At 49.7% G+C, this 23306-nt stretch overlaps 1 protein-coding gene across 1 annotated transcript in view; it reads right to left on the minus strand.

The window, feature by feature from the left end:
* Positions 1-1011: 1011 nt before the first annotated feature.
* R3HDM4 (R3H domain containing 4) overlaps positions 1012-23306 on the minus strand; it is a 30560-nt gene continuing 8265 nt past the window's right edge. The window contains exons 2-8 of the mRNA XM_038771765.1: positions 9827-9981; positions 9334-9452; positions 8145-8268; positions 5542-5627; positions 3701-3786; positions 3352-3407; positions 1012-1115 (exon numbers count right to left, since the gene is read on the minus strand). Of these exons, the coding sequence (XP_038627693.1) occupies positions 1012-1115; positions 3352-3407; positions 3701-3786; positions 5542-5627; positions 8145-8268; positions 9334-9452; positions 9827-9981 (730 nt within the window). The remainder of the gene's footprint in view (positions 1116-3351; positions 3408-3700; positions 3787-5541; positions 5628-8144; positions 8269-9333; positions 9453-9826; positions 9982-23306) is intronic.

Genomic DNA, 23306 nt, shown 5'->3' on the forward strand with positions numbered 1-23306 from the left:
ATACTGGGCGGCCGCTACTTACAGGAAAAAAAATATTTTTTTCCAAATTAAAATAATAAACTCCATCCCCACACACTCCTCCTTCCCACCAGGGGAAAAAAATGGATGATTATTGTGTTCTTTTTAGTCCTAAACTCTGCTGTCTCTGAGCGCCCAGAGACCTGCCAGCTTAGATGGGGACAATTAAGAGGCAGTGGGGAGCCATTACGTTCCTTGACGTAATATTTAACATGTGGGTGTGTATGTACGTGTACACACACACACAAACACACACACACCTAAGAGGCCAAGAGAGCCAATCAGTGGCAGCCATTGGTAAAATTTCCCACTGTCACACAGGGTTCTGCTGAAGCTGGGACCTTATCTCTCCCCTCCCAGAAGTTCTCCTGCCCTCTCTAGCCAGCTGCCCCAAGCAGGAAGCTTCTCAGGGGGATGGGGGACTCAGATAGCACCATATGCAAAAGTGGGGGAGGAAGGAGAGGAAGCAGGGGAGCCTGGATGAGATTGTGGATCTCCGCCCTCCCCACACTGTCTCTTGCCCTGCCTTGATGGCTGGCCCAAACTGAACACAGTAAAGAAAATCCCCTCTGGGAGGAGCAGGGGAAGAGCCACAAACACATCAAGGACCTGGAGGTGAGGAAGACGGGAGGGGAGCCAAACAGTATCCCCCTCCTCCACCCTGAGGATACTGGCTTGGGACCCCCTCCCTGCCTGCCAACAACACCCTGTCCTTTGGCCATCAGGCAGCTGACTAGGGCAAGTAGCATTGCCATGAGGCGGGGAAACCGGGGAGCAGAGGAGAAGGGGGCCCATCTCCCTTCTAGGGACAGGCAACATGAGTAGGTCTTTGGCCTTGTAAGTCCTAAAGCAAAACCCCAAATCCAAGCAGGTTTGAAGCGGGACAGGCAGATTGAGAGCTAGAGAAAAGAAAAACATTTAAAATCCCAAACTCCACCCCTCTATCCGTGCCAGTGCTGCAGAGGGGTTCCCCCAAGGCCGAGAGGGATTCCATCAGCTCATCTGTTGCAGGTAGGCCGACAACAGCAGCTCGGGCGGAAGGAAATTGCTATGTTTGTTGCTCACTTTCATCTGGCGTTTCCCCTCAAAGTTTGAGCCTGTGGATGATGAAACAAGACACAGAATTAAAACAGCTTGAAACTGGGAGGGAGAGAAGGACAGCATGAGAACTAGCGCTGCTGAGAGTATGGTAAGTGGGGCGTTCTCTCTAGGTGCACATGCCTTGGGGATGGGGGTGGTGCTGTCCTAGCATTGTTGTGAGGGAAAAGAAGAGCCTGTAAGCGCTCCACTGCCAGCTTCCCCACCTTCCCCTCAAGTTATAACAAGGAAAGGGAGATGGTGAAGGGGACATTGCATCACAAGGCCCAACCCTGGGTGGGGAAATGAATCAGCTAATTGGCCTGGGCCAGCACCTCTGTCTGTCTCCTGCTTCCCCCATTGCGCCCTGCTTCCCTAACCAGGCAAAGGGAGATGGAGAAGGAGGTCACCCCAGAACTGGCCAACCAGTTCCCCACCTCCCACCCCCTCAGAAACTCACACTTTTGTGGATCAAGATCATCAAAGGCTCCTCTGGGGGAGGTGGGAGGTGGGAGGAGAGAGAGAGAGAGAGAGAGAGAGAGAGAGAGGAGAGAGGGGGAGAGCAAAAAGAGAGAGGAGAAAGGAGTGAGGAGTGAAAAGAGAGAGTAAAGAGGCATCCACATGGACAAGGGAGATAGCTGGGGGACTTGAGAAAGTCATCAACACCCAGCACGGCATGTCTCCAGCCCATCTCCATGGTGGAGCCAAGGTCTCCATGGCAGCCAGTTCCTTGGTTACCTGGGAGCCAAGCCGGGAGGCATGAGCAAGGCGAGCCTGGCCTGGATGAAGTACCCAGCTCCCTGCCCCACACCCTCTCCAGAGGCTAAGTGCCTCAGCCCGGGCCTCCCCCTGGCCATTAGAGTACCTGGGCTCATTTTAATGAGTGGTGATTAATGAGCTGGAAGAAGGGAAGACATAATTGCTCCCAGCAGGCTATAGCCCACACACTTTATAGGGGTGGGGGCGGTGTCATTGAGCCCTGCTGACAGGGGTTTGGGGGATGGAGAAAAGAGGCGGCAAAAAGACCTTTGGGATCTTTGCTGTTCCCAGAAGACCACTTAGTCCAGTGTTCTACATGCAATAAGCATTCGCCACCCGAGTGACTTCCCCAGGGCACAGGCTCTAGATTCTTTAGGGTCTCCCTCCTCCAAGACAATCCTGAGGAGAGCTGGGGTCACATTCTGGGCTGTGAAGCCACATGGGGCTGTGACTGACCGGATCATCTTCTATCGAACCAACCGCTTATTACAATGCTTGGCACCTAGGAAGCGCATAACAAATACCACAATTATTTCGGAAGCAGCATGGCCTAGTGGAAAGAACATGGGCTTGAGAGTCAGAGTCCCTGGGTTCTAATCCTTGCTCTGCAACTATTTTTTTTATGACATTTGTTAAGCGCTTACTATGTCTCAAAGACTGCTCTAAGCGCTGGGGTAGGTACAAGTTAATCAGGTCAGACACAGTCCCTGTCCCACATGGGGCTCACAATCTAAGTTGGAGGGAGAACAAGTATGTAATCCCCATTTTACAGTTAAGGAAACTGAGGCACAGAGAAGTTAAGTGAATTACCCCAGCAAGCAATTGGCAGCGCCGGGATTAGACGCCAGGTCCTCTCGCTCCCAGGCCCATGCTCTTTCCACTAGGCCAAGCTGCTTCCCAAATAACTGTGGTACTTGTTAAGCGCTTCCTATACGCTAAGCACAGTACAAAGAGCCGGGGTACATAGAAGATAATGCTCCTGTGTGACCTTGGCCGAGTCACTTAACTTCTCTGGGCCTCAGTTACCTCATCTGTGAAATGGAGGTTAAATCCTCCTTCCTCCGACAGACTGGGAGCCCCATGTGGGACAAGGACTGGGTCCAACCTGCTTATTCTACCCCAGCACTTGATACAGTGCCTGGCACACAGTAAGCGCTTCACGAGTACCATTTTTTTAAAAAATTACTATTTTAAAGCAAAGACCCCCCCAAGATTCTGTGGATCAGGCTGCTGGGATGCCAAAGGCTCAAGCAAGTGGCGAGAAGGAGGAAGAGATGGAGGAAGAGGGCAGAAGAGGGTGCCAAGGAGGCCAGGTGGCTGCCACCTCGCCCGGCTTGGGCCGCGCCAAGTGCACCCAGAGGTATCCCTGCTAGGGGCCCACCATATATGTGACAATTCCCAGGCCAGACAGTTTAGAGGAGTCATGGGAAGGAAAGAGGGAGCCTGGCTGGACAAGAGGTGGAGGTAGGAGGGGGAGCAAATCAAGGAATCACTCACTGGCTGAGACCAGGTCCATGTACTGGCAGAGGGCATGGAGCAGGAGTCGTTCAAAGCTGCAAAAGGCCAACGCAGGCAGTGTTAAGAGGGTGGGGGCCAGCTCTCCTCAAACCAGATACTAGGGGGGCTTGCTGGACAGGAACAGGAGGGAAGGGAATGGGGAAGGAAGAAGTCCCACCTGCAACTGCTCTTCAGTCTGGGGCTCAATTGTGGGCAGGGAGGAGAGGGGGGCCCAAAGTGACCGCGAACCCAGTAACGAAACCAGATACCACCGGCACGTCGACTCGGCTCTCCTCCTCCCAAACGGCCCTGCAGCAGAGTGGAGGTGGCAATAGGAGGGGAGGCGCACCTGTTATCCATCATGGCAGTGTAAACGGAGCAGGGCGTGATGGAGAAGAAGGTCAGTAGCTCTTCCTCCAAACCTTCCAGGAGCTCCTGGAAGGAGAATAGGCCTTTAGGGCTGGGGAAGTGAAAAGGCAGTCAGAGGGCAAAGGGAGAGAGAGTCCAGCCTGGGGCACCTTTGTACTGAGGGCAAGAGAACACCTGCCCAACTCTTCCCCAAGGTTTGGAGAAAAAAAGCAAACACCTCTGTTCTAGTCACACACAGACTGCCAAGAGATAAAGTCCCAGAGCAGAGCACTGCGGGGAGGAGGGAGACACACACGCACATGTGATCTCGCTCTCTCACTACAGGGGTGGACAGACGGGAGGAGGAAACACAGTCCTCAACCTCAGAGGCCTGACCACTTACGCTCTAGCCTGCCTCAGAGACATTCAGCCTGTATGAGCTTCTTGACCAAAGAAGGGCAAGCAGGGACCAGGGTCTCCCAGCTGAGGCCCTCAATCTTCACTGACCAGCTTGCAGGGGGAGGAGAGGGGAGAGAGGCGATGGGGAGTCCAGTCCTGGAGGGGGTTGCATTTACACCCATGGAAGCCTTGACTTCCCCACTGCTCTGAACCAGATGTCATGCCTCCTTCCCAATCTTAGGGGAAGCCTCGGAGAAGGCTAGCTGCAGTGTGGCTCAGTGGAAAGAGCCTGGGCTTTGGAACCAGAGGTCATGGGTTCAAATCCCGGCTCTGCCAGTTGTCAGCTGTGTGACTTTGGGCAAGTCACTTCACTTCTCTGGGCCTCAGTTACCTCATCTGTAAAAACGGGGATTAGGACTGTGAGCCCCCACCGTGGGGACAACCTGATCACCTTGTAATCTCCCCAGCGCTTAGACCAGTGCTTTGCACATTAAGCACTTAATAAATGCCATTATTATTATTATTATTATTAGCTGCTGGAAGTGCAGGAAGGGCAGGGGGGAAAAGAAGCAACCTTAGGCTCTGGGTTGCTGGAACCAAGGCAGAGTATTTTCAGATAAACAAGCTAGAAAGTCTCTACTGTCCAAGGCTGGGGAAAGAAAAAAAAAGAAAGAAAAATTACAAACAGCCTTGAAGCCAATATCTAATTCTCCTGCTTGAGAAAGAGGTGTTAAGTGGTGATGCGTTATCTTCACCTGCTCCTTCCAGCCTTTCTAGTTAATGAGCAGGACAGCTCAGACCCCAGCTCCTGCTTGGGGCCAAGAGCACCACAGGGGCCCTGGTTTCTCCATCCCCAGGGCTATAACTGGCATTTGAAGGAGATTGGTTCCCACTGGTCACCCTGACCCAGGAAATGAGCAGCAGGATAGACAGGGCTCAATTACACCCCCACTGGGAGGATGAGCTTGGCGTAGGTGAATGCGTTCAGGCAAAACGGGAGAGCAGCAGGCCACCAGCTTCTGAGCCAGCCCTGGGTGCTCACGATCACTTCTTTAGCCTAGAAGCTCCTTGTGGACAACTACGACTCGACTGTACTGTACTCTCCCAAATGCTTAGTTCAGGGTTGGGCACGTAGTAGGCGATTGATAAGTGTTATTGATTGATTGACCAGACACTTCGCTCCCTGATCCAGGCCTAGACAGTAGCTCTGCCCATCCCCTGCCATCCCCTGACCCCCGCCCACGAACAGGCAGCTCTAATCCCAGTTCCCCCACGGTGGCCCTACCCACCCTGAGGCAGTTGGCTCCGTGAACCTTGGCTCCCACTCGCCCCACCGCATGGTGGGGGCTAAGGACCCTGCCCCTATTCGTCTCCCGGGGCTGCTAACAGGACAAGCTAGGTAACCTCTTTGGCCAGGGTGCCGAGTGTCCCTGGCCCACTCACCCGGGGAATCCGGTTCCGCTTCAGGGTGGTCCGTAGTCGCCGGCTGATTCTCTGGAAACATTCCTGGGGTGTGTAGGCAGGGTCTTCTGAAAGGCCAAGGCAGAGCAGTGGGTAGTAGTCACCAGTCAATCAAGCAACAGTATTTAATGAGTGTTCATTTACTCTGTGCCAAGTGGAGTTAGTAGACGTGATCCCTGCCCTAATAATAACAATGGGATTTGTTAAGCACTTACTATGTGTCAAGCACTGTTCTAAGCGCTGGGGCAGATACAAGCTAATCAGGTTGGACACAGTCCCTGACCCACATGGGGCTCACGGTCTTAATCCCCATTTTACAGATGAGGTAACTGAAGCACAGAGAAGTGAAGAGACTTGCCCAAGGTCACACAGCAGATGAGTGGTGGAGCCGGGATTAGAACCCAGGTCCTTTTGACTCCCAAGTCTATGCTCTACCAACTAGTCCATGCTGCTTAGACAGTAAGCCTCTTCTGGGGCAGAGACTGTGCCAGATCTGATTATCTGGTACCTGTGCCATACCCCTTAAGCACTATGATACCCCAGCAACCCAGCACTTACATAATAATAATAATAATAATAATAATAATAATAATAATAATAATGGCATTTGCTAAGCGCTTACTATGTGCAAAGCACTGTTCTAAGCGCCGGGGGGGATACAAGGTGATCAGGTTGTCCCACGTGGGGCTCACAGTCATCATCCCCATTTTACAGATGCGGTAACTGAGGCTCAGAGAAGTGAAGTGACTTGCCCAAGGTCACACAGCAGACATGTGGTGGAGCCGGGATTCGAACCCATGACCTCTGACTCCAAAGCCCAGGCTCTTTCCACTGAACCACGCTACATACATATCCTGATACTCTCCCCTCTCTGTAATGTATTTTAATATCTATCTCCCCTTGTAGACTAGAAGATCCTTGTGGGCAGGGATTGTGTTTACCAACCCTACTGTACTGTACTCTCCCATGGTTTAGTACAGTGATGTGCACACAGTAAACACTCAATAAATCCCATTGATGATTGATTGATTGACAAATGCAAAGCACAAACACCATTATTTAAAAAAACCATTATTCAGGTGGGTTGGACTGAGGTCTGGCAGATTTGGGGAGGGCAGGGGATTCCAGGCCCTGGGGACACGGTGAGCCAAGGTTCAGAGGCAGGCCAAGAGAGAGTGGGATACAGTAAGAAAGTGCACTTGAGAGGAGCTAAGGGTGTGAGCAGGGGAATAGGGGGTGAGGAGGGCCAATCAGAAAGGGGGAGAAGGCTGGTGGAGAAAGCCATGAGTCTAATAATAATAATAATAATGATGATGGCATTTGTTAAGCTCTTACTATGTGCGAATCACTGGTCTAAGCACTGGTGGGGGGGATACAAAGTGATCAGGTTGTCCCACGTGGGGCTCACAGTCTTAATCCCCATTTTACAGATAAGGGGACTGAGGCACAGAGAAGTTAAGTGACTTGCCCAAGGTCACACAGCTGACAAGTGGCGGAGCCGGGTTAGAACCCATGACCTTTGACTCCCAAGCCCGGGATCTTTCCACTGAGCCACACTGCTTCAATGGTTAGGAGTCTTTGCTTGATATGGCGGGAGATGGGAAATCAATCAATCAAGTGCATTTATTGAGTGCTTACAGTGTGCACAGCACCATACTAAGCATTCAGGAGAATACAATATTACAGAGTCGGTAGACACGCTCCCTGTCCATAACGAGCTTACAGTCTAGAGGGGAAACCACGGCAGGGCTTTGAAGAGAGGGGAGCTGTATAATGGGTATCATTTCAGGAAGACAATCCAGGCAGTAGCGTGGAGTATGAAGCAGGGAGAGAGATTAGAGGTAACCAAGTGCTTAGCACGAGTGCTCTGCACCCAGTAAACACTCAGGAAATGCCACCAATGGATAGGTAGAGAGACCAGCGAGGAGGCCGAAATAATTTTTTTAATGGTATTTGTTAAGCGCTTATTTTGTGCCAGATCCTGTACTAAGCGGTGGGGCAGATACAAGATAATCAGGTTGGACACAGTCCATGTCCCATATTGGGCTCACAGTCTTAATCCCCATTTTACAAATGAGGTAACAGGCACAGAAGTCAAGTCACTTGCCCAATGTCACATAGCAGACAAGTGGCAGAGCCGGCATTAGATCCCAGATCCTTCTAACTCCTATCCCCTAGGAATTAGCACCTATCCCCTAGCACCTATGGCCGGTGCTCTATCTCCCAGGCCATATTTCTTCTCAATCGTGATATGATGACTGCTTGAACCGGGGTAGTGGCAGTATGGGCAGAGAGGAAGGGGCAGATCTACAAGATGTTTTTGAGGGAAAAGCAGCAGGTTTTAAGAATAGACTGGAGGTGGAGCAGAAGGACGACGAAGAGTTGAAGATCACACTGATACTACTGAAGCAGGTTACAGGAGAGTGGTGTCAACAGAGATGGGGAAGTTGGGAGGCAGGGAGGGTTGAGGATGGAAGATGGGAGGTTCTGTGGATCCCAAGCCCTGTCCTCCTGAGACTTTTCCACTTCCCTTTCTTTCTTCCCAGCTCTGGACCCAGCTCCCCGCTGCCCCTACATCCAGATACCTTTTCTCCTGTCCTCTGCTTTGGCTGAAGCCTTCTTCCTGCATTTCTTCTTGGCTTCCTCCTCCAGATACAAGAGGACCCTTTCCTGTTCCTCCCCGGAGCGGTTCATGAAGTCATTCCAGATCTGGGAAGAGTGTGGAGAGACCAGGACCAGCCAGACCTCGTGGCAGCCCTGATGGACTCTTTCTTTCTCCCTTCTCCCTGGCCCCTTCCCTTCTGTAACCTGGAACATCCCCCCCCCCCCCCCCCCCCCACACACACACACCCCAACACACAAACACACAAACACCAGACCTCTGGGAAAAGTTACAAACTTCCCTGGGCCCTGCCCCTTAGACGGAAGGAGAGATTCCTGCTGACCCTGTTCTCTGCGTCTCCACCCCTCCCCACTCTGTGGAGTCACCCAGCAGAACTAAGGTATTTAGCAAGAGGTGTGTGTTTTCAGAAATGACCACAACGGGTCATATACGGTTACTCAGATGTTGACTAGACTGCTGGGAAGGGAAGGATTCCCCCTTCACCCCCTTCCCTAAAACAGGTGACCCTTACTTCACCCACACCATGAGGCCAAACGATCAGAGCTGAGCCCCAGAGCCGAACAGATTCTTGAACTGGAGGAGGGGAGCTGTGGGCCACAGGCTTGGCAGCCCTGAAGAGCAGTGGGTGGTGGGGGCATGGGGCCTGTCTCCCAGCCACCTGACTCTAGCCCCCCTCCAGGCTGCACCCCTCCCCTCCCCCAGCTCTGAGAGAGAATAATAATTATTATTATTATGGCATTTGTTAAGCACTTGCTATGTGCCAGGCACTGGAGTAAGTGCTGGGGTGGATGCAAGCAAATCGGGTTGGACACAGTCCCCTGTCCCACATGGGGCTCACAGTCTCAATCCCCATCTTACAGATGAGGTAACTGAGGGCCAGAGAAGGGAAGGACTTGCCCAAGGTCCCACAGCAGACAAGTAGCAGAGCCAGGATTAGAACCCATGACCTTCTGACTCTCAGTCCCGGGCTCTATCCACTACGTCATGCCAGCCTCACCCTTCTGTCCCCACCACGCCGTCTCAGTTTACCCCAGCCCCCTCTGCCAGTCCCCTTGGTTTGTTTTTTAACGTTCCCCTGCCATTTTCTCCAGTCTGGGCATTTTGTGCTGGGGACCCCCTCTTGGGCTGCATCAGGTCACACGACCTCCTACCTCAATGTAGGTCTCATTGCTGCAGGCCTCGGCAAAGATGCTGGGGGCCGCGGGCGAGGCTGGCTCTCCGTCGTGGGGAGAACATTCGTCCTGCTCCAGGAGAGTCAGCAGGTAGCGGGCTGTAAAGGCAGGGGCCCTCCTTGGAGCCATGGGCCACCTGTGCTGCCCCTCCCTACCCCCAGCCCTGCTGACCACCACAGCCACCTCCAGCCCATCAAGAGGGGCTGACGTCGGAAGGGCAGCAGGATTCAGCTGCAAGATTGACACAGGCCCACTCTTTCTGCCAGTCTGCCTTATCCCCTCCCCTCCCATCCCTCCCTCCTGTGTGTGATGCCAGGCCCAACTGAGGACAAGCCAAGCCCACCCCCCTCCCAGCCCAGCAGAATCTGGGTGGGCCGTTTGTGGGGGCCAAGAGAACACTAGGGAAAGGCTGTTCTCATGGTGTGCCCCCCTTGGGTTCCCCCTCTCCCAAAGTGGAGGGGGCAGGCCTTACTGTTCTCCAGCCGCTGAAGGCTCTTGCGCCCCTTGGCTTTGGGGATGAGGTCTGAGTTGCGGATGGCCTGGTTGATGAAGTACTGTTTCCGCTTGGCTGGACAGATTCTTTTGGCCGGGGTTCTCTGGAGTTGGGGGAGGCAGTCCTCAATCTGCCTGCTGGCCAAAGGGAAACCGATCAGGGTCCGGCTCACCAGGTCCCCTAGTACAGAGCACTGGACAGGTCATTCGCCGCACGTAAGGCTGGGCGCTCAGGGGTCAGACCGAAGAAGTAAAGAGCCCAGGCCCTGCCCTTGAGGAGCTCACTGACGAATGGTGAAGCAAGTGTTGCTCCCTTTGCTCTTCCCCCCTCCCAGCCCCACAGCACTTATGCACATATCTGTCATTTATTTATTTGCATTGACGTCTGTCTCCCCCCTCTAGACTGTAAGCTCGTTGTGGGCAGGGAATGTGTCTGTTTATTGTTGTAGTGCACTGTCCCAAGTGCTGAGTACAGTGCTCAGCTCACAGTAAGCACTCAATAGATACGATTGAATGGATGAATGAATGGCCAATAGGCAGTTAAAAGATGGTGATGGAAGATGTAAATAGTAACACAGGTGGATGGGTAGATTAATCAATAAACAAACAAACAGGTGGGGAGGGGAGTGGCTGAAGGGATGGTGGAGGGGAGGGGAGAGAGGCAGGAGATTCATCCAGGAAGGCCTCCGAGCGGTTAGTACAGTGCTCTGCACACAGTAAGCGCTCAATAAATACAATTGAATGAATGAATGAGGAGGTGGCTTCTGAGGTGGTCTTGGAAGGGAGGAGCTGTTGGAGGAGGGCGTTCCAGGTGTGGGGGGGAAGAGATGGGAGCAATGGATTGGAGACATGGGGGATAAGGTGGGGGTGGGCTGGGGAGGAGCAAAGAGTGAGAGCTGAGGTGTAGGGGGACGATGAGAGGGGAGTGGGAATTGGAAGCAGCCGTTGGAGAACCTTGAGGCCAGTTTTCTGCCTGAAAACTGAAAACAGGGGCCAGCAGCTTCAGGTTTGGGGGTGAGGCAGGAGATTTGATCTGAGAGGACAGGAGGGCTCTAGCCAGGAGACCACAGGGAGACAGGATGCTGCAGAGCAGGATAAGAATGCGGGGAGGGGAGAGAGCAAGAGGATGAGCACAGCTCCGTTCTTAGCATCTGGGCCTATGATTGACTCCATTTCCCGTGGATCAAATATGCCCCACCATCCCCAGAGATGTTCTTTCCAGGTCTTCAAAGCCAACACCTTCCACTCTGAGGATTAAATTGACTTAATTATCAAAATGCATTAGCCACAAGTATGGGTCAAGTCCTTCAGCCAGCAAACACGCAAATGCATGGACATCGGAGTCTGGGCTGGTGCTTCTCAGCAGGCATGGGGGAGGAGGGGAAGAGGGGAAGGGGGAGTACTTAATGTCACCTGGTTTGGAGCTTGACGAATTTGTGTGCATAAAACAGGAAGGGGCCCCATCCACCAGCCTGCAGGGTGCACATGCACAAACATGAGACTGGAGAGGATGGTGCCGGAAGTGGGAGAAATAAGAAACTCCAGGAAAAGTGGGGATTGTGCGCTAGGGCAGGGGTGAGATCCCATTCCACAAGACCTATTGGATCCTTCCCGTGTGTGCCACTCCCCCCCGCACTACCCCCCAGCCACTGTCTTTGGGATGAAGCCCTAGAATGGACACCAATGGAGGAGTCTCCAGCCCCGAAGGGGCTTGAAAAATAAGAAGGACTAGCCCTGCCCACCCTGGAGAATCTAAGCAGGCACCTACTTGGAGAAAGGGGGCTGGACAGGATGACCTCTTTCCCTCCACCCTGGGACGATGTTCCAAACCATATAATCATTCATTCAATCAATCACTGACATTTGGTGGGGGCAGGGGGTGCTTACTATGCGCAGAGAACTGTACTAAGCACTTGGGGGAGGGCAATCCATTAGAGTTGGTGGACAAGATCCCTGCCCTCAAGGAGTTTATAAGCTAGTGGGAGACAGGGACACTAAAATCAATTACAGGAAGGGGAAACTACGGAATGTAAACCTCTAGACTGTAAATTTGTTATGCGCAAGGAACCTGTCTGCTAATTCTGTTGTATTGTACTCTTCCAAGCTTTTAGTATAGTGCTCTGTACATAGTAAGGGCTCAATAAATACGATTGATTGACTGATATACGTTGCCTTGGCCCAGGTATCCAGGGCCTTCTAATACTGAAGTGTTCTTTGCCCTTTTGTCATCTTCCTTCCAGAAGCATCTCCCACAACTCCCACAACTGTATATATGTATATATGTTTGTACATATTTATTACTCTATTTATTTATTTATCTTGTACATATTTATTCTATTTATTTTATTTGGTTTACATGTTTTGTTTTGTTTTCTGTCTCCCCCTTCTAGACTGTGAGCCTGCTGTTGGGTAGGGACCGTCTCTATATGTTGCAAACTTGTACTTCCCAAGTGCTTAGTACAGTGCTCTGCACACAGTAAGCGCTCAATAAATACGATTGAATGAATGAATGAATGAATGAACTCCAGTGCTCAGGAGGGTGAGCCTGGGAGGGCTCTCGGGGCTCTCCCCTCACTCACTCTTTCCTCTTCCTTCAGTTTTTTACATGCTACTGCTGCTCTGTTCCACTCATCACAAAATCAAACGTCCAGCCACTGGGCCAGCTACCTCCCTTAACTTTCTTTTTTTTTTATGGTCTCCGTTAAGCATTTACTATGTGCTGGGAACTGTACTAAGCCCTGGGGTGGATACAAGCTAATCAGTTTGGATGCAGTCTATATCCTACATGGGGTTCACGGTCTTAATCTTCATTTTACAGATGAGGTAACTGAGGCACAGTGAAGTTGTGACTTGCCCAAGGTCGAACATTCATTCATTCAGTCATTCAATCATATTTACTGAGCATTTACTGTGTGCAGAGCACTGTACTAAGCGCTTGGGAAGTACAAGTTGGCAACATCAGACGAGTGGTGGAGCCGGGGTTAGAAGCCCAGTCCTCTGACTCTCCAGCCCATGCTCTCTCTACTGTTTTCATGCTGTTTTCTCCTCTACGTTCTTAACTTTTCCTTCAGGAGAGACGATGAGGCCTAATGAAGCAGCATCCTAATAATGAAGCAGCGTGGCTCAGTGGAAAGAGCCCGGGCTTTGGAGTCAGAGGTCATCGGTTCAAATCCCGGCTCCGCCACTTGTCAGCTGTGTGACTTTGGGCAAGTCACTTAACTTCTCTGTGCCTCAGCTACCTCGTCTGTAAAATGGGGATTAAGACTGTGAGCCCCCCTTGGGACAACCTGATCACCTTGTAAACTCCCCAGCGCTTAGAACAGTGCTTTGCACATAGTAAGCACTTAATAAATGTCATTATTATTATTATTAATGGAGTGAGTACAGGACTGGGAGTCAGGAGAGTCAGGTTAGAATCCTAGCTCCACCACTGGTCCTCAGTTTCCTCATCTGTAAAATGGGGCTAAAACAGATTTGGAGTCCTGGGAGGTGGGTGGAGGCAGGGACTGTGACCAATCTCATAACCTTCTATCTCTCACAGAACTTCACACCTTGTAAGCGCCTTAATACTGCATCAGCTTCCTTGCTGACCTCCCTGCCTCCTGTCTCTCCCACTCCAGTCCGTACTTCACTCTACTGCCTGGATCATTTTTCTACAAAAACATTCAAGACATGTTTTCCCCTCCTCAAAAAACTCCAGTGATTTCCCATCCACCTCCATGTCAAACAAAAACTCCTCACCACTGGCTTTAAAGCACTCAATCACCTTGCCCCCTCCTACCTCACCTCACCTTGACTTCTCCCAAGTGCTTAGTACAGTGCTCTGCACACAGTAAGTGCTCAATAAATACCTTTGACTGAAAAAAAATGATTTTAGTGTGTCTCCCCCACTAGATTGTAAGCTCCTCGGATCTACCAACTCTACTGTATTGTACTTTCCCCTACACTTAGCACAGTGCTCTGCATAAAGTCAGTGTTCAATAAATACTATTGGTTGATTGCTCTGCACAGAGAAAGTGCTTCAAAATTACTACCGATTGACTGTTTTAATAAGGAACCTTCTTTATTTCTCTAAAGGGGCAATGAGCAATGAGAGTACTGAAAGGAATGGTGAGAGGGCCAGGGGGTTGGGGAGAACACAAAAATGGATCTTGTGAGGATAAAGCAGCATGACCCAGTGGAAAGAGCCCGGGCTTTGGAGTCAGAGGTCATGGGTTCAAATGCCGGCTCCGCCACTTGTCAGCTGTGTGACTTTGGGCAAGTCACTTCACTTCTCTGGGCCTCAGTTCCCTCATCTGTAAAAAGGGGATTAAGACTGTGAGCCCCACGTGGGACAACCTGATCACCTTGTAACATCCCCAGCACTTAGAACAGTGCTTTGCACATAGTAAGCACTTAATAAACACCATTATTATTATTATTATTATTATTATAATAAAGCTGCATAATCCAAATTCGTCTTCTCTAAAGGTGAAAGATTAAGGTGAACAATACACCTAAAACTTAGTGAGTTTGAGAGGCCTGATGGAGGTCTTCATACTGGATGAAGAGCATGGGCCTGGGAATCAGAGAACCTGGGTTCTAATCCCAGCTCTATCTATTGCCTGCTGTGTGACTTGCCCAAGGTCTGTGTGTCAGTTTCCTCATCTGTAAAATGGGGATTTAATACCCTCCCTCCCTCTTATTTAGACTGTGAGCCCCACGTGGGACAGGGACTGTGTCTGAACTGATTAACTTGAGAAGCAGCATGGCTCAATGGAAAGAGCATGGGCTTTGGAGTCAGAGGTCACGGGTTCAAATCCTGCCTCCGCCAGTTGTCAGCTGTGTGACTCTGGGCAAGTCACTTAACTTCTCTGTGCCTTAGTTACCTCATCTGTAAAATGGGGATTAAGACTGTGAGCCCCACATGGGACAACCTGATCACCTTGTAACCTCCCCAGTGCTTAGAACAGTGCTTTGCACATAGTAAGCGCTTAATAAATGCCATTATTATTATTATTATTATTATTAACTTGTATGTACCCCAGTGCTTAGAACAGAGCTTGACAATAGTAAAGTGCTTAACAAGTGCCATCAAAAAAAAAAAAAAAAGCCACCAACTGGGCGGCCCAGAACTCCCAGCTTATTAAGGTGGGAATAAGTGCCAGGGTGCCAATTTATGATTTTGAGCTTGGAGAAGAACTCTTGGCAGGGCATCGATGGAGTGGAGAAGGAATAGAGGAAAAGGGAGAGGGATGGGGAGGGTGAGAAGAGGAAGAGGAGGAGGCAGTGGCAGCGGTGTCGGGGAGGAAAGAGGAAAGAGAGAGGGTGGGAGTGGAGAAGGTCAGGATAGTCATCAAAAGTGCCAGTGCTTTCTCCCTTCACTGGGATCAGCACTTAGAACAGTGCTTGGAACATATTCATTCATTCATTCATTCATTCATTCAGTCATATTTATTGAGCGCTTACTGTGTGCAGAGCACTTTACTAAGCGCTTTTGAAGTACAAATCGGCAACATATAGAGACGGCCCCTACCCAACCATGGGCTCACAGTCTAGAAGGGGAAGACAGACAACAAAGGAAAACGAGTAGACAGGTGTCAATACCATCAGAATAAATAGAATTATAGCTATATACACATCATTAATAAAATAGAGTAATAAATATGTACAAATATACACAAGTGCTGTGGGGAGGGGAAGGGGGAAGGGCAGAGGGAGGGGGGCAATGGGGAGGGGAGGAGGAGGAGAGGAAAAGGGGGGGGCTCAGTCTGGGAAGGCTTCCTGGAGGAGGTGAGCTCTCAGTAGGGCTTTGAAGGGAGGAAGAGAGCTAGTTTGGCGGATGTGTAGAGGGAGGGCATCCCAGGCCATAGTAACCGCGTAACAAATATCATCATCATCATCATCTGGGGCTCCATGATGGAAAGTCGTCGCCCCACCTCATTCCCACTCAATTTGCCTGTGGAGATCCTGGGGGACTCTCTCCACAAACAGCAATGGAGCAGGAGCACCAACTGATGCTTGCATGGAGGTGGAAGCAGGCAGAGCACAGTACTAAGGACTTGGGAGAGTACAACAGAGTCAGTAGACATGATCCCTGCCCTCAAGAAACTTACAATCTAGTGGGGGAGACAGACACTAAAATCAATTACAGGTAGGGAGAAGGAATGGAGTATGAAGGTCTGTACATAAGGGCTATAGGGGGAAGAGGTGGGGTGAGTATCATAAGTGCTTGGGGGTGAGAGTTCAAGTGCCGAAGGGAGGGAGAATTGGGTGAGGAGATGAGAGGTTAGTCAGGAAAGGCTTCCTGGAGGGGATGGGATTTCAGTAGACTTGGAAAGAGGGGAGAGTGGTGGTCTATCTGACATGAAGAGGGAGGAAGTTCCAGGCCAGAGGGAGGACGTGGGCAAGGGGTCGACAAAAGGAGAGACAAGATCGAAGTATAGAGAGTAGGTTTGTGTTAGAGAAGCAAAGTGTGTGGGCTGGGTTGTAATAGAAAATCAGGGAGGTAAGGTAGGAGATGAGCTGATTGAGTGCTTTAAAGCCAATGGAAGGAGTTTCCGCTTAATGTGGAGATAGATGGGCAACCACTGGAGGTTTTCAAGGAATGGGGAAATATACGCAGAATGATTTTTTTAGATAAATGACCTGGGCAGCAGAGTAAAGAATGGAGGCTTTAAACCGGCAATGTGGCTCCTGAGCTCTGATCCCTACCTAGTGACCAGGGAATCCCCCTAGGTTGTATGGGTGGAGCTGGCCGGCCTGGGGCTTCGGGGTCTGGGATGAGAGGAATGTATGGTCACCTGACAAAAGCATCAACATTCTCCTTAATCGATCGATTGATGTTTATTTGTTTTATTGTTTGTTTTATGGTACTTGTTAAGCGTTTACTATATGACTGGCACTGTACTAGGCACTGGGGTAGATACAAGCTAATCAGGTCGGATGCAGTCCAACCTGACAGTCTTAATCCCCAGTTTATAGATGCAGTAACTGAGGCCCAGAGAAGTGAAGTGACTTGCCCAAGATCACACAGCAGACAGATGGCAGAGCCAGGATTAGAACCCAGGTCCTTCTGACTTCAGAGACCATGCTCTATCCACTAGGCCACGCTGCTTCTTGGTATTTATTGAGCACTTACTGTGTGCAGAGTATTGTACTAAGTGTCTGGGAGAACACAATAATAGTAGTAATAATAATCATGGCAGTTGTTAAGTGCTTGCTATGTGCCAGGCACTGTACTAAGCGCTGGGGTGGATACAAGCAAATCAGGTTGGACACTGTCCCTGTCCCACGTGGGGCTCACAGTCTCAATCCCCATTTTACAGATGAAGTAACCAAGGCACAGAGAAGTAAAGTGACTTGCTCAAGGTCACACAGCAGACAAGTGGTAGAGACGGGATTAGAACTCATGACCTTCTGATTCCCAGGTCTGTGCTCTATCAGCTACACCATGCTGCTCCCCAAAATTATGGTATTTGTTAAACCCTTACTATGAGCCAGGCACTGTACTAAGCACTGGGGTGGATACAAGCAAATTGGGTTGGACACAGACCCTGTCCTGCCTAGGGCTCACAGTCTTAATACCCATTTTACAGATGAGATCCAGAGAAAGGAAGTTACTTGCCCAAGGCCACACAGCAGACTCTCTTCCCACTTTAGTCTATGCTTCACTCTGCTGCCCGGATTATCTTTCTACAGAAACGTTCTGGGCATGTCATCCCCCTCCTCAAAAATCTCCAGTGGTTGCCTATCAACCTCTGTATCAAGCAAAAACTCCTCACTAATGGCTTCAAAGCTCTCCATCAGCTTGCCCCCTCCTACCTCACCTCCCTTCTCTCCTTCTACATCCCAGCCTGTACACTCCGCTCCTCTGGTGCTAACCTCACTTGCCTCATTCTCGACATCCTACCTCTGGCCTGGAACACCCTCCCTCCTCAAATCCGCCGAACAAGCACACTTCCCTCCTTCAAAGCCCTACTGAAGGCTCACCTCCTTCAAGAGGCCTTCCCAGACTAAGCCCCCCTTTTCCACAGCTTCTCCTCCCCTCCCCATCGCCCCGACTCACCCCTCAGCACTTGTGTATATATGTACACATCTATAATTCTATTTATTTATAGTAATGCCTGTTTACTTGTTCTGATGTGTATTTATATCTATAATTCTATTTATTTATTGATGCTATTGATGCCTGTTTACTTGTTTTGATGTCTGACTCCCCCCTTCTAGATTGTGAGCCTGTTGTGGGCAGGGATTGTCTCTCTTTGTTGCTGAATTGTACTTTCCAAGCACTTAGTACAGTGCTCTGCACACAGGAAGCGTTCAATAAACGTTCAACGGAAGCAGCATGGCTCAGTGGAAAGAGCCCAGGCTTTGGAGTCAGCAGTCAGGGGTTCAAATCCCAGCTCTGCCAATTGCCAGCTGTGTGACTTTGGGTAAGTCACTTAACTTCTCTGTGCCTCCGTTACCTCATCTGTAAAATGGGGATTAAGACTGTGAGCCCCCTGTGGGACAACCTGATCACTTTGTAACCTCCCCAGCGCTTAGAACAGTGCTTTGCACATAGTAAGCGCTTTATAAATGTCATTATTATTATTATTGTAAATACGATTGATTGAATGAATGAATGAATGAATAGTGGAGTGGGGATACAACTGACACAATCCCTGCCTATGAGGAGCTACTCATCCTCCTCCTCCCTGCCCAATCCAATCATCATCAATCGTATTTATTGAGCACTTACTATGTGCAGAGCACTGTACTAAGCGCTTGGGAAGTACAAATTGGTAACCTATAGAGACAGTCCCTACCCAACAGTGGGCTCACAATCCATCTTGCTTCCCAATCCAGGCCCTTTCTGGCTCCAAGGCGAGCTATGGCTGCCCACCCTGTGCTCCCCCCTCCCACCACAGAAACTTTGGGGGTGAAACTAATGGCTTTGCCGCTCCTCAATACCAATCCCACGGGGGACGTGGCCATGACCCCTTTTGGTCCCTTGGAGTTGGGAACTATATAATGCTATAATACGAAATTAAAATATGTAATCCCAGGGGCATTTGTTTAAACACGTAAAAATGGGGCTTACATTTCCCAAATTTTCTTTTTTTTCCTCTTACGGTATTAGTAAAACACCAACATCCTCAATCGATCAATCACTGTTTCTTTGTTTTATGGTATTCGTTAAGCATTTACTATGTGATAGGCACTGTACTAAAAACTGGTTTGGGCATAATCCATGCCCCACGTGGGACTCACAGATTTAATCCCATTTTACAGATGAGGGAAACCGAGGCACAGAAAAGTGAAGTGACTTGCCCAAAGTCAGACAGCAGACAGGTGGAGGAGCTGGGATTAGAACCCAGGTCCTCTGATTCCCAGGCCTGTGCTCTATCCATTAGGATGCACTGCTTCCCTAATTTTCTAATCTTTGCTTTTCTTTTTATGATTTATAGTATAACTACCCCTTATTAATAAGCATTTATTTGGTAATATATTACACCCAGTTCTTCAATAACCTGGAGGCTACCCAACCAGGAAGTAGGATAGACTGGGATGGCTGGGCAGTAGTACTTACCAGATTTATGCACATCAACTGTCTTTTCCAACACCAAGACACGCTGTTTCTGAAAAGGCTCATGTTGTGGGGCAAATGTTCCCCAATTCCTTAAGAGTGTTCTAACCAAAACATGTAGTCAAAGCACTTATTGTGGCCCAAAAGACTAGACTGTAGACTCCTCTCGACTTGTAAGTTCCTTGTGGACGGGGAACACGTCTACCAACTCTGTCACATTGTACTCTCCCAAGTGCTTAGTACATTACTCATTCATTCATTCATTCAATCGTATTTATTGAGCACTTACTGTGTGCAGAGCACTGTACTAAGCGCTTGGGAAGTACAAGTTGGCAACATATCGAGATGGTCCCTACCCAACAGCGGGTTCACAGTCTAGAAGGGGGAGACAGACAACAAAACAAAACCTATTGTTTGTCAGTACACAGTAAGCTTTCAGTAAATACCACTGACTGATTAAGTAGCTATTCCTTCCTGGCCTTGGCCAATACTGTATTCAGCTATTCATTCATTCTACCAAATTTACTGAGCGCTTACTGTGTGCAGCGCACTGTACTAAGCGCTTGGAAAGTACAATTCGGCAACAGATAGAGACAATCCCTACCCAACAACGGGCTCACAGTCTAGAAGGGGGGAGACAGACATCAAAAGAAGTAAACAGGCATCAATAGCATCAATATAAATAGAATTATAGATATATACACATCAAAACAAGTAAACAGGCATTCACTTAAATAAATAGAATTATAGATATGTACATATATACACACAAGTGTAACTGACACCACAGCTCCCTGTTGGCACGACCAAATGTATTAAGGCCACTTCGCTTGGTTTAGCACAGCGGGCTCCGGTGTCAATCTGAACGGGAAACGATATCCAAATCTGGGGTTTTGAGGTGAGGGCTCTGTATTGGAGTGAGAAGAATGAGCCAGAACTGATCCCACGTGTCAGTTGCCCAAGGAATCTCCAGACTCTTTACTGAGGGGAGGAGAAAAGGGAACTAGCTCAGACATGCAGTGTTAACAATCCACTGAAAAATGATCAAGGCTTCCACATATCACAAATTACCTCTACACTGTAAGCTCGGTATGGGCAGGGAATGTGTCTACCAGCTCTGTTATACTGTTTATACAGTGGAAAGAGCACAGGCTTGGGAGTCAGAGGTTGTGGGTTCTAATCTCGGCTCTGCCACTTAATGATGGTATTTATTAAGCACTTACTATGTGCAAAGCACTGTTCTAAGCGCTGGGGAGGTTACAAGGTGATCAGGTTGTCCCACAAGGGAGTCACAGTCTTAATCCCCATTTTACAGATGAGGTAACAGAAGCACAGAGAGCTGTGTGACTTTGGGCAAGTCACTTAACTTCTCTGTGCCTCAGTTACCTCATTTGTAAAATGGGTATTAATGACTGTGAGCCCCACATGGGACAACCTGATTACCTTGTATCTCCCTCAGCACTTATAACACTGCTTGACACATAGTAAGCACTTAACAAATACCACCATTATTATTATTATTACTCTCCCAAGCACTTAGTAGAGTGCTCTGCACACAATAAGCACTCAATAAATCTGATTAATTGATCACATTCCTAAGCACATTTCCATTCTATGGATGCACTAAATCGACTCAAGTGTACCATGGCAGAATTCAGGCAGATCTGTAAAATCATAACCTTTTTGGTCTAAACCGTCTTAAAAAAATATATACAGGCCACAACCACTCTTAGAGCTCATGTTCTTGCCCCTACCACCTCAGCCCTCCTTCCTCCTCCCGTGCCTCCACATTCACCTCTTTCCACATCAAGCCCCAGACACATGCGGCAGAGGACTGATAAAGCAAACCCAGCAACACCTAGGGCTGGCTGGTAGGATAAGGTCAGGAATCACAAGCTGAGTGCTTGAGCACAAACAGTAAACAAGCCACTTGCCCCTGATGGAGCCTCCTCTAGCAGTGTCAGAAAATAGCCCCCTTAGGCCAGGGCCCAAGATCTGCAGAGCCAACCAGCTTGTGCGCTTTAATGACACAACAACCTGGCTTTTTTAGTCCTGGCAGAGCGGGGAACGAAAAAAAAAAACAAACACAGAATGTACCCATTCCAGTCACCACAAAATAAGAAACGGAGAATAAATTAGACAGAGACTTCGGTTTCCACAAAGGGGTCCAGAACAGGCAGACGCCCCTTCGTGGAGTGTTTCCCGTTTCTCCCATTTATAGAGCGGAGGCACGCACACGTGTACACACACACACGGTTCCCAAGCTCCTTAGAGACAGAGGCCACCTGCAGATGTTCCATTCTACTGTATCGTGCCCAGCACATTGTGGGCACTTAAGAAATGGGCAATGAGGAGGGAGAAGCCCAAATTTTCCCTTCAGAGTGAAAAGGGGAGAGAGAAGGTGGAAGTGGAAGAGGGGGTCCTAGGTAACCAGTGGGTGAAGCCACCCGACCAGGAAGAGGGACACAATGTGATGGGAAGATGCTGCTTGATACAGAGAGCTGTGCCTGGGCATCGCACCCTCACTTGGCTCCCACCTGGCAGGAGACAGAGCAGCTGGAGCTCCGTGGACACAACGGTTTTCCTGGCATTTCTCGCCCCCTTGCCAAGATCAGGTGTGGGCCTCAGGTGGGCTCCCAGCACCAGGGCCTGGAGTCTCCCAGACAGTTGGGACCTACGATCTCCCAAGAGATAGTCTTTCCCACCCCAGAGCCGGGGGAAATGTCTAGGTGCCTCTCTGTGCCGTGCTGAGAGAGCAGACGTCCTTTCTCTTTGGGTCAGATCCCAGTTGGCTAAACAGCTCGGGATCGAGACTCGATGCCCAGTTCAATTCCAATCTGTCAGCTGGCCCCACTGACCCTCACAGCCTGAAACTGACAAACGTCAGGCAGACCAGGAAGACAGTAGCCCAAGAAGGAAACTGCTCTCTAGGATCTAAAAGAGGAAGGTTGCGCAGGGCTGTGGGCCATGTCCTTGACCAAATAGGTTCCTCCCCTGTCACGTCATGGAGGAACCGGCTCTCCTAACCCACTGGGCCGGCAGCTTCAGCTTCCTCTGAGACACACTCGGGAAGCCCAGTTCTCCCGGGCTGCCAGAGAAATTGCTCCTCACAGAATCAGCAGATGCCCAAGGGTCGAAAGGGGCCTCGAGACATCAACCGATTCAGCCCCATCTTCTCAAGACGGGGCTCCCCTAAGGCATCCAGGACAGGCAGATGGGCCTGAAATTGGTCTTCAAAGATCTCCAGGGATGGAGATACTACCCTACTCCCGCTCCTGGCTTTCATAGTCTGTCCAGACTGTGTCTGACCTGACTAGCTTGTATCTACCCCAGCGCTTAGTACAGTGCTTGACACATAATAAGCTCTTAACAAATATCACTGTTATTATATTATTATTATTGTTATCCAGGGGTTCTTCCACAAACACAACTATTCTTATCTGGTCCTCTATGCTGATGGAGGAAAGCAGGTCAGCACTCCTCTTTCAAGCCCAATCCAAAAGCCCTCAGGTCAGGAAGTGGAAAAAAAGAAAAACCATCGTCCAAAGTCCAGAGCGAAGAGCTGGATTGTCTCCCCCGCTCTAGACTGTACGCTCGTTGTGGGCCGGGAATGTGTCTGTTTATTGCTGAATTGTACTCTCCCAAGCGCTTAGTACACTGCTGTGCACACAGTACATACTCAATAAATACGACTGAATGAAAGATTGTTCCCAGCTCCAGAGCGTAGACAAAAGGAAATCTTGGCAGCTCAGCTCCCAGTTACAGTCTCACACCATTTGAGCCAAAATCAATCAATTGTATTTATTGAGCGCTTACTGTGTGCAGAGCACTGTATTAAGTGCTTGGGAAGTACAAGTTGGCAACATATAGAGACAGTCCCTACCCAACAGTGGGCTCACAGTCTAAAAGG

Source organism: Tachyglossus aculeatus, chromosome X1, assembly GCF_015852505.1.
Source record: "Tachyglossus aculeatus isolate mTacAcu1 chromosome X1, mTacAcu1.pri, whole genome shotgun sequence".
Classification (NCBI taxonomy): domain Eukaryota; kingdom Metazoa; phylum Chordata; class Mammalia; order Monotremata; family Tachyglossidae; genus Tachyglossus; species Tachyglossus aculeatus.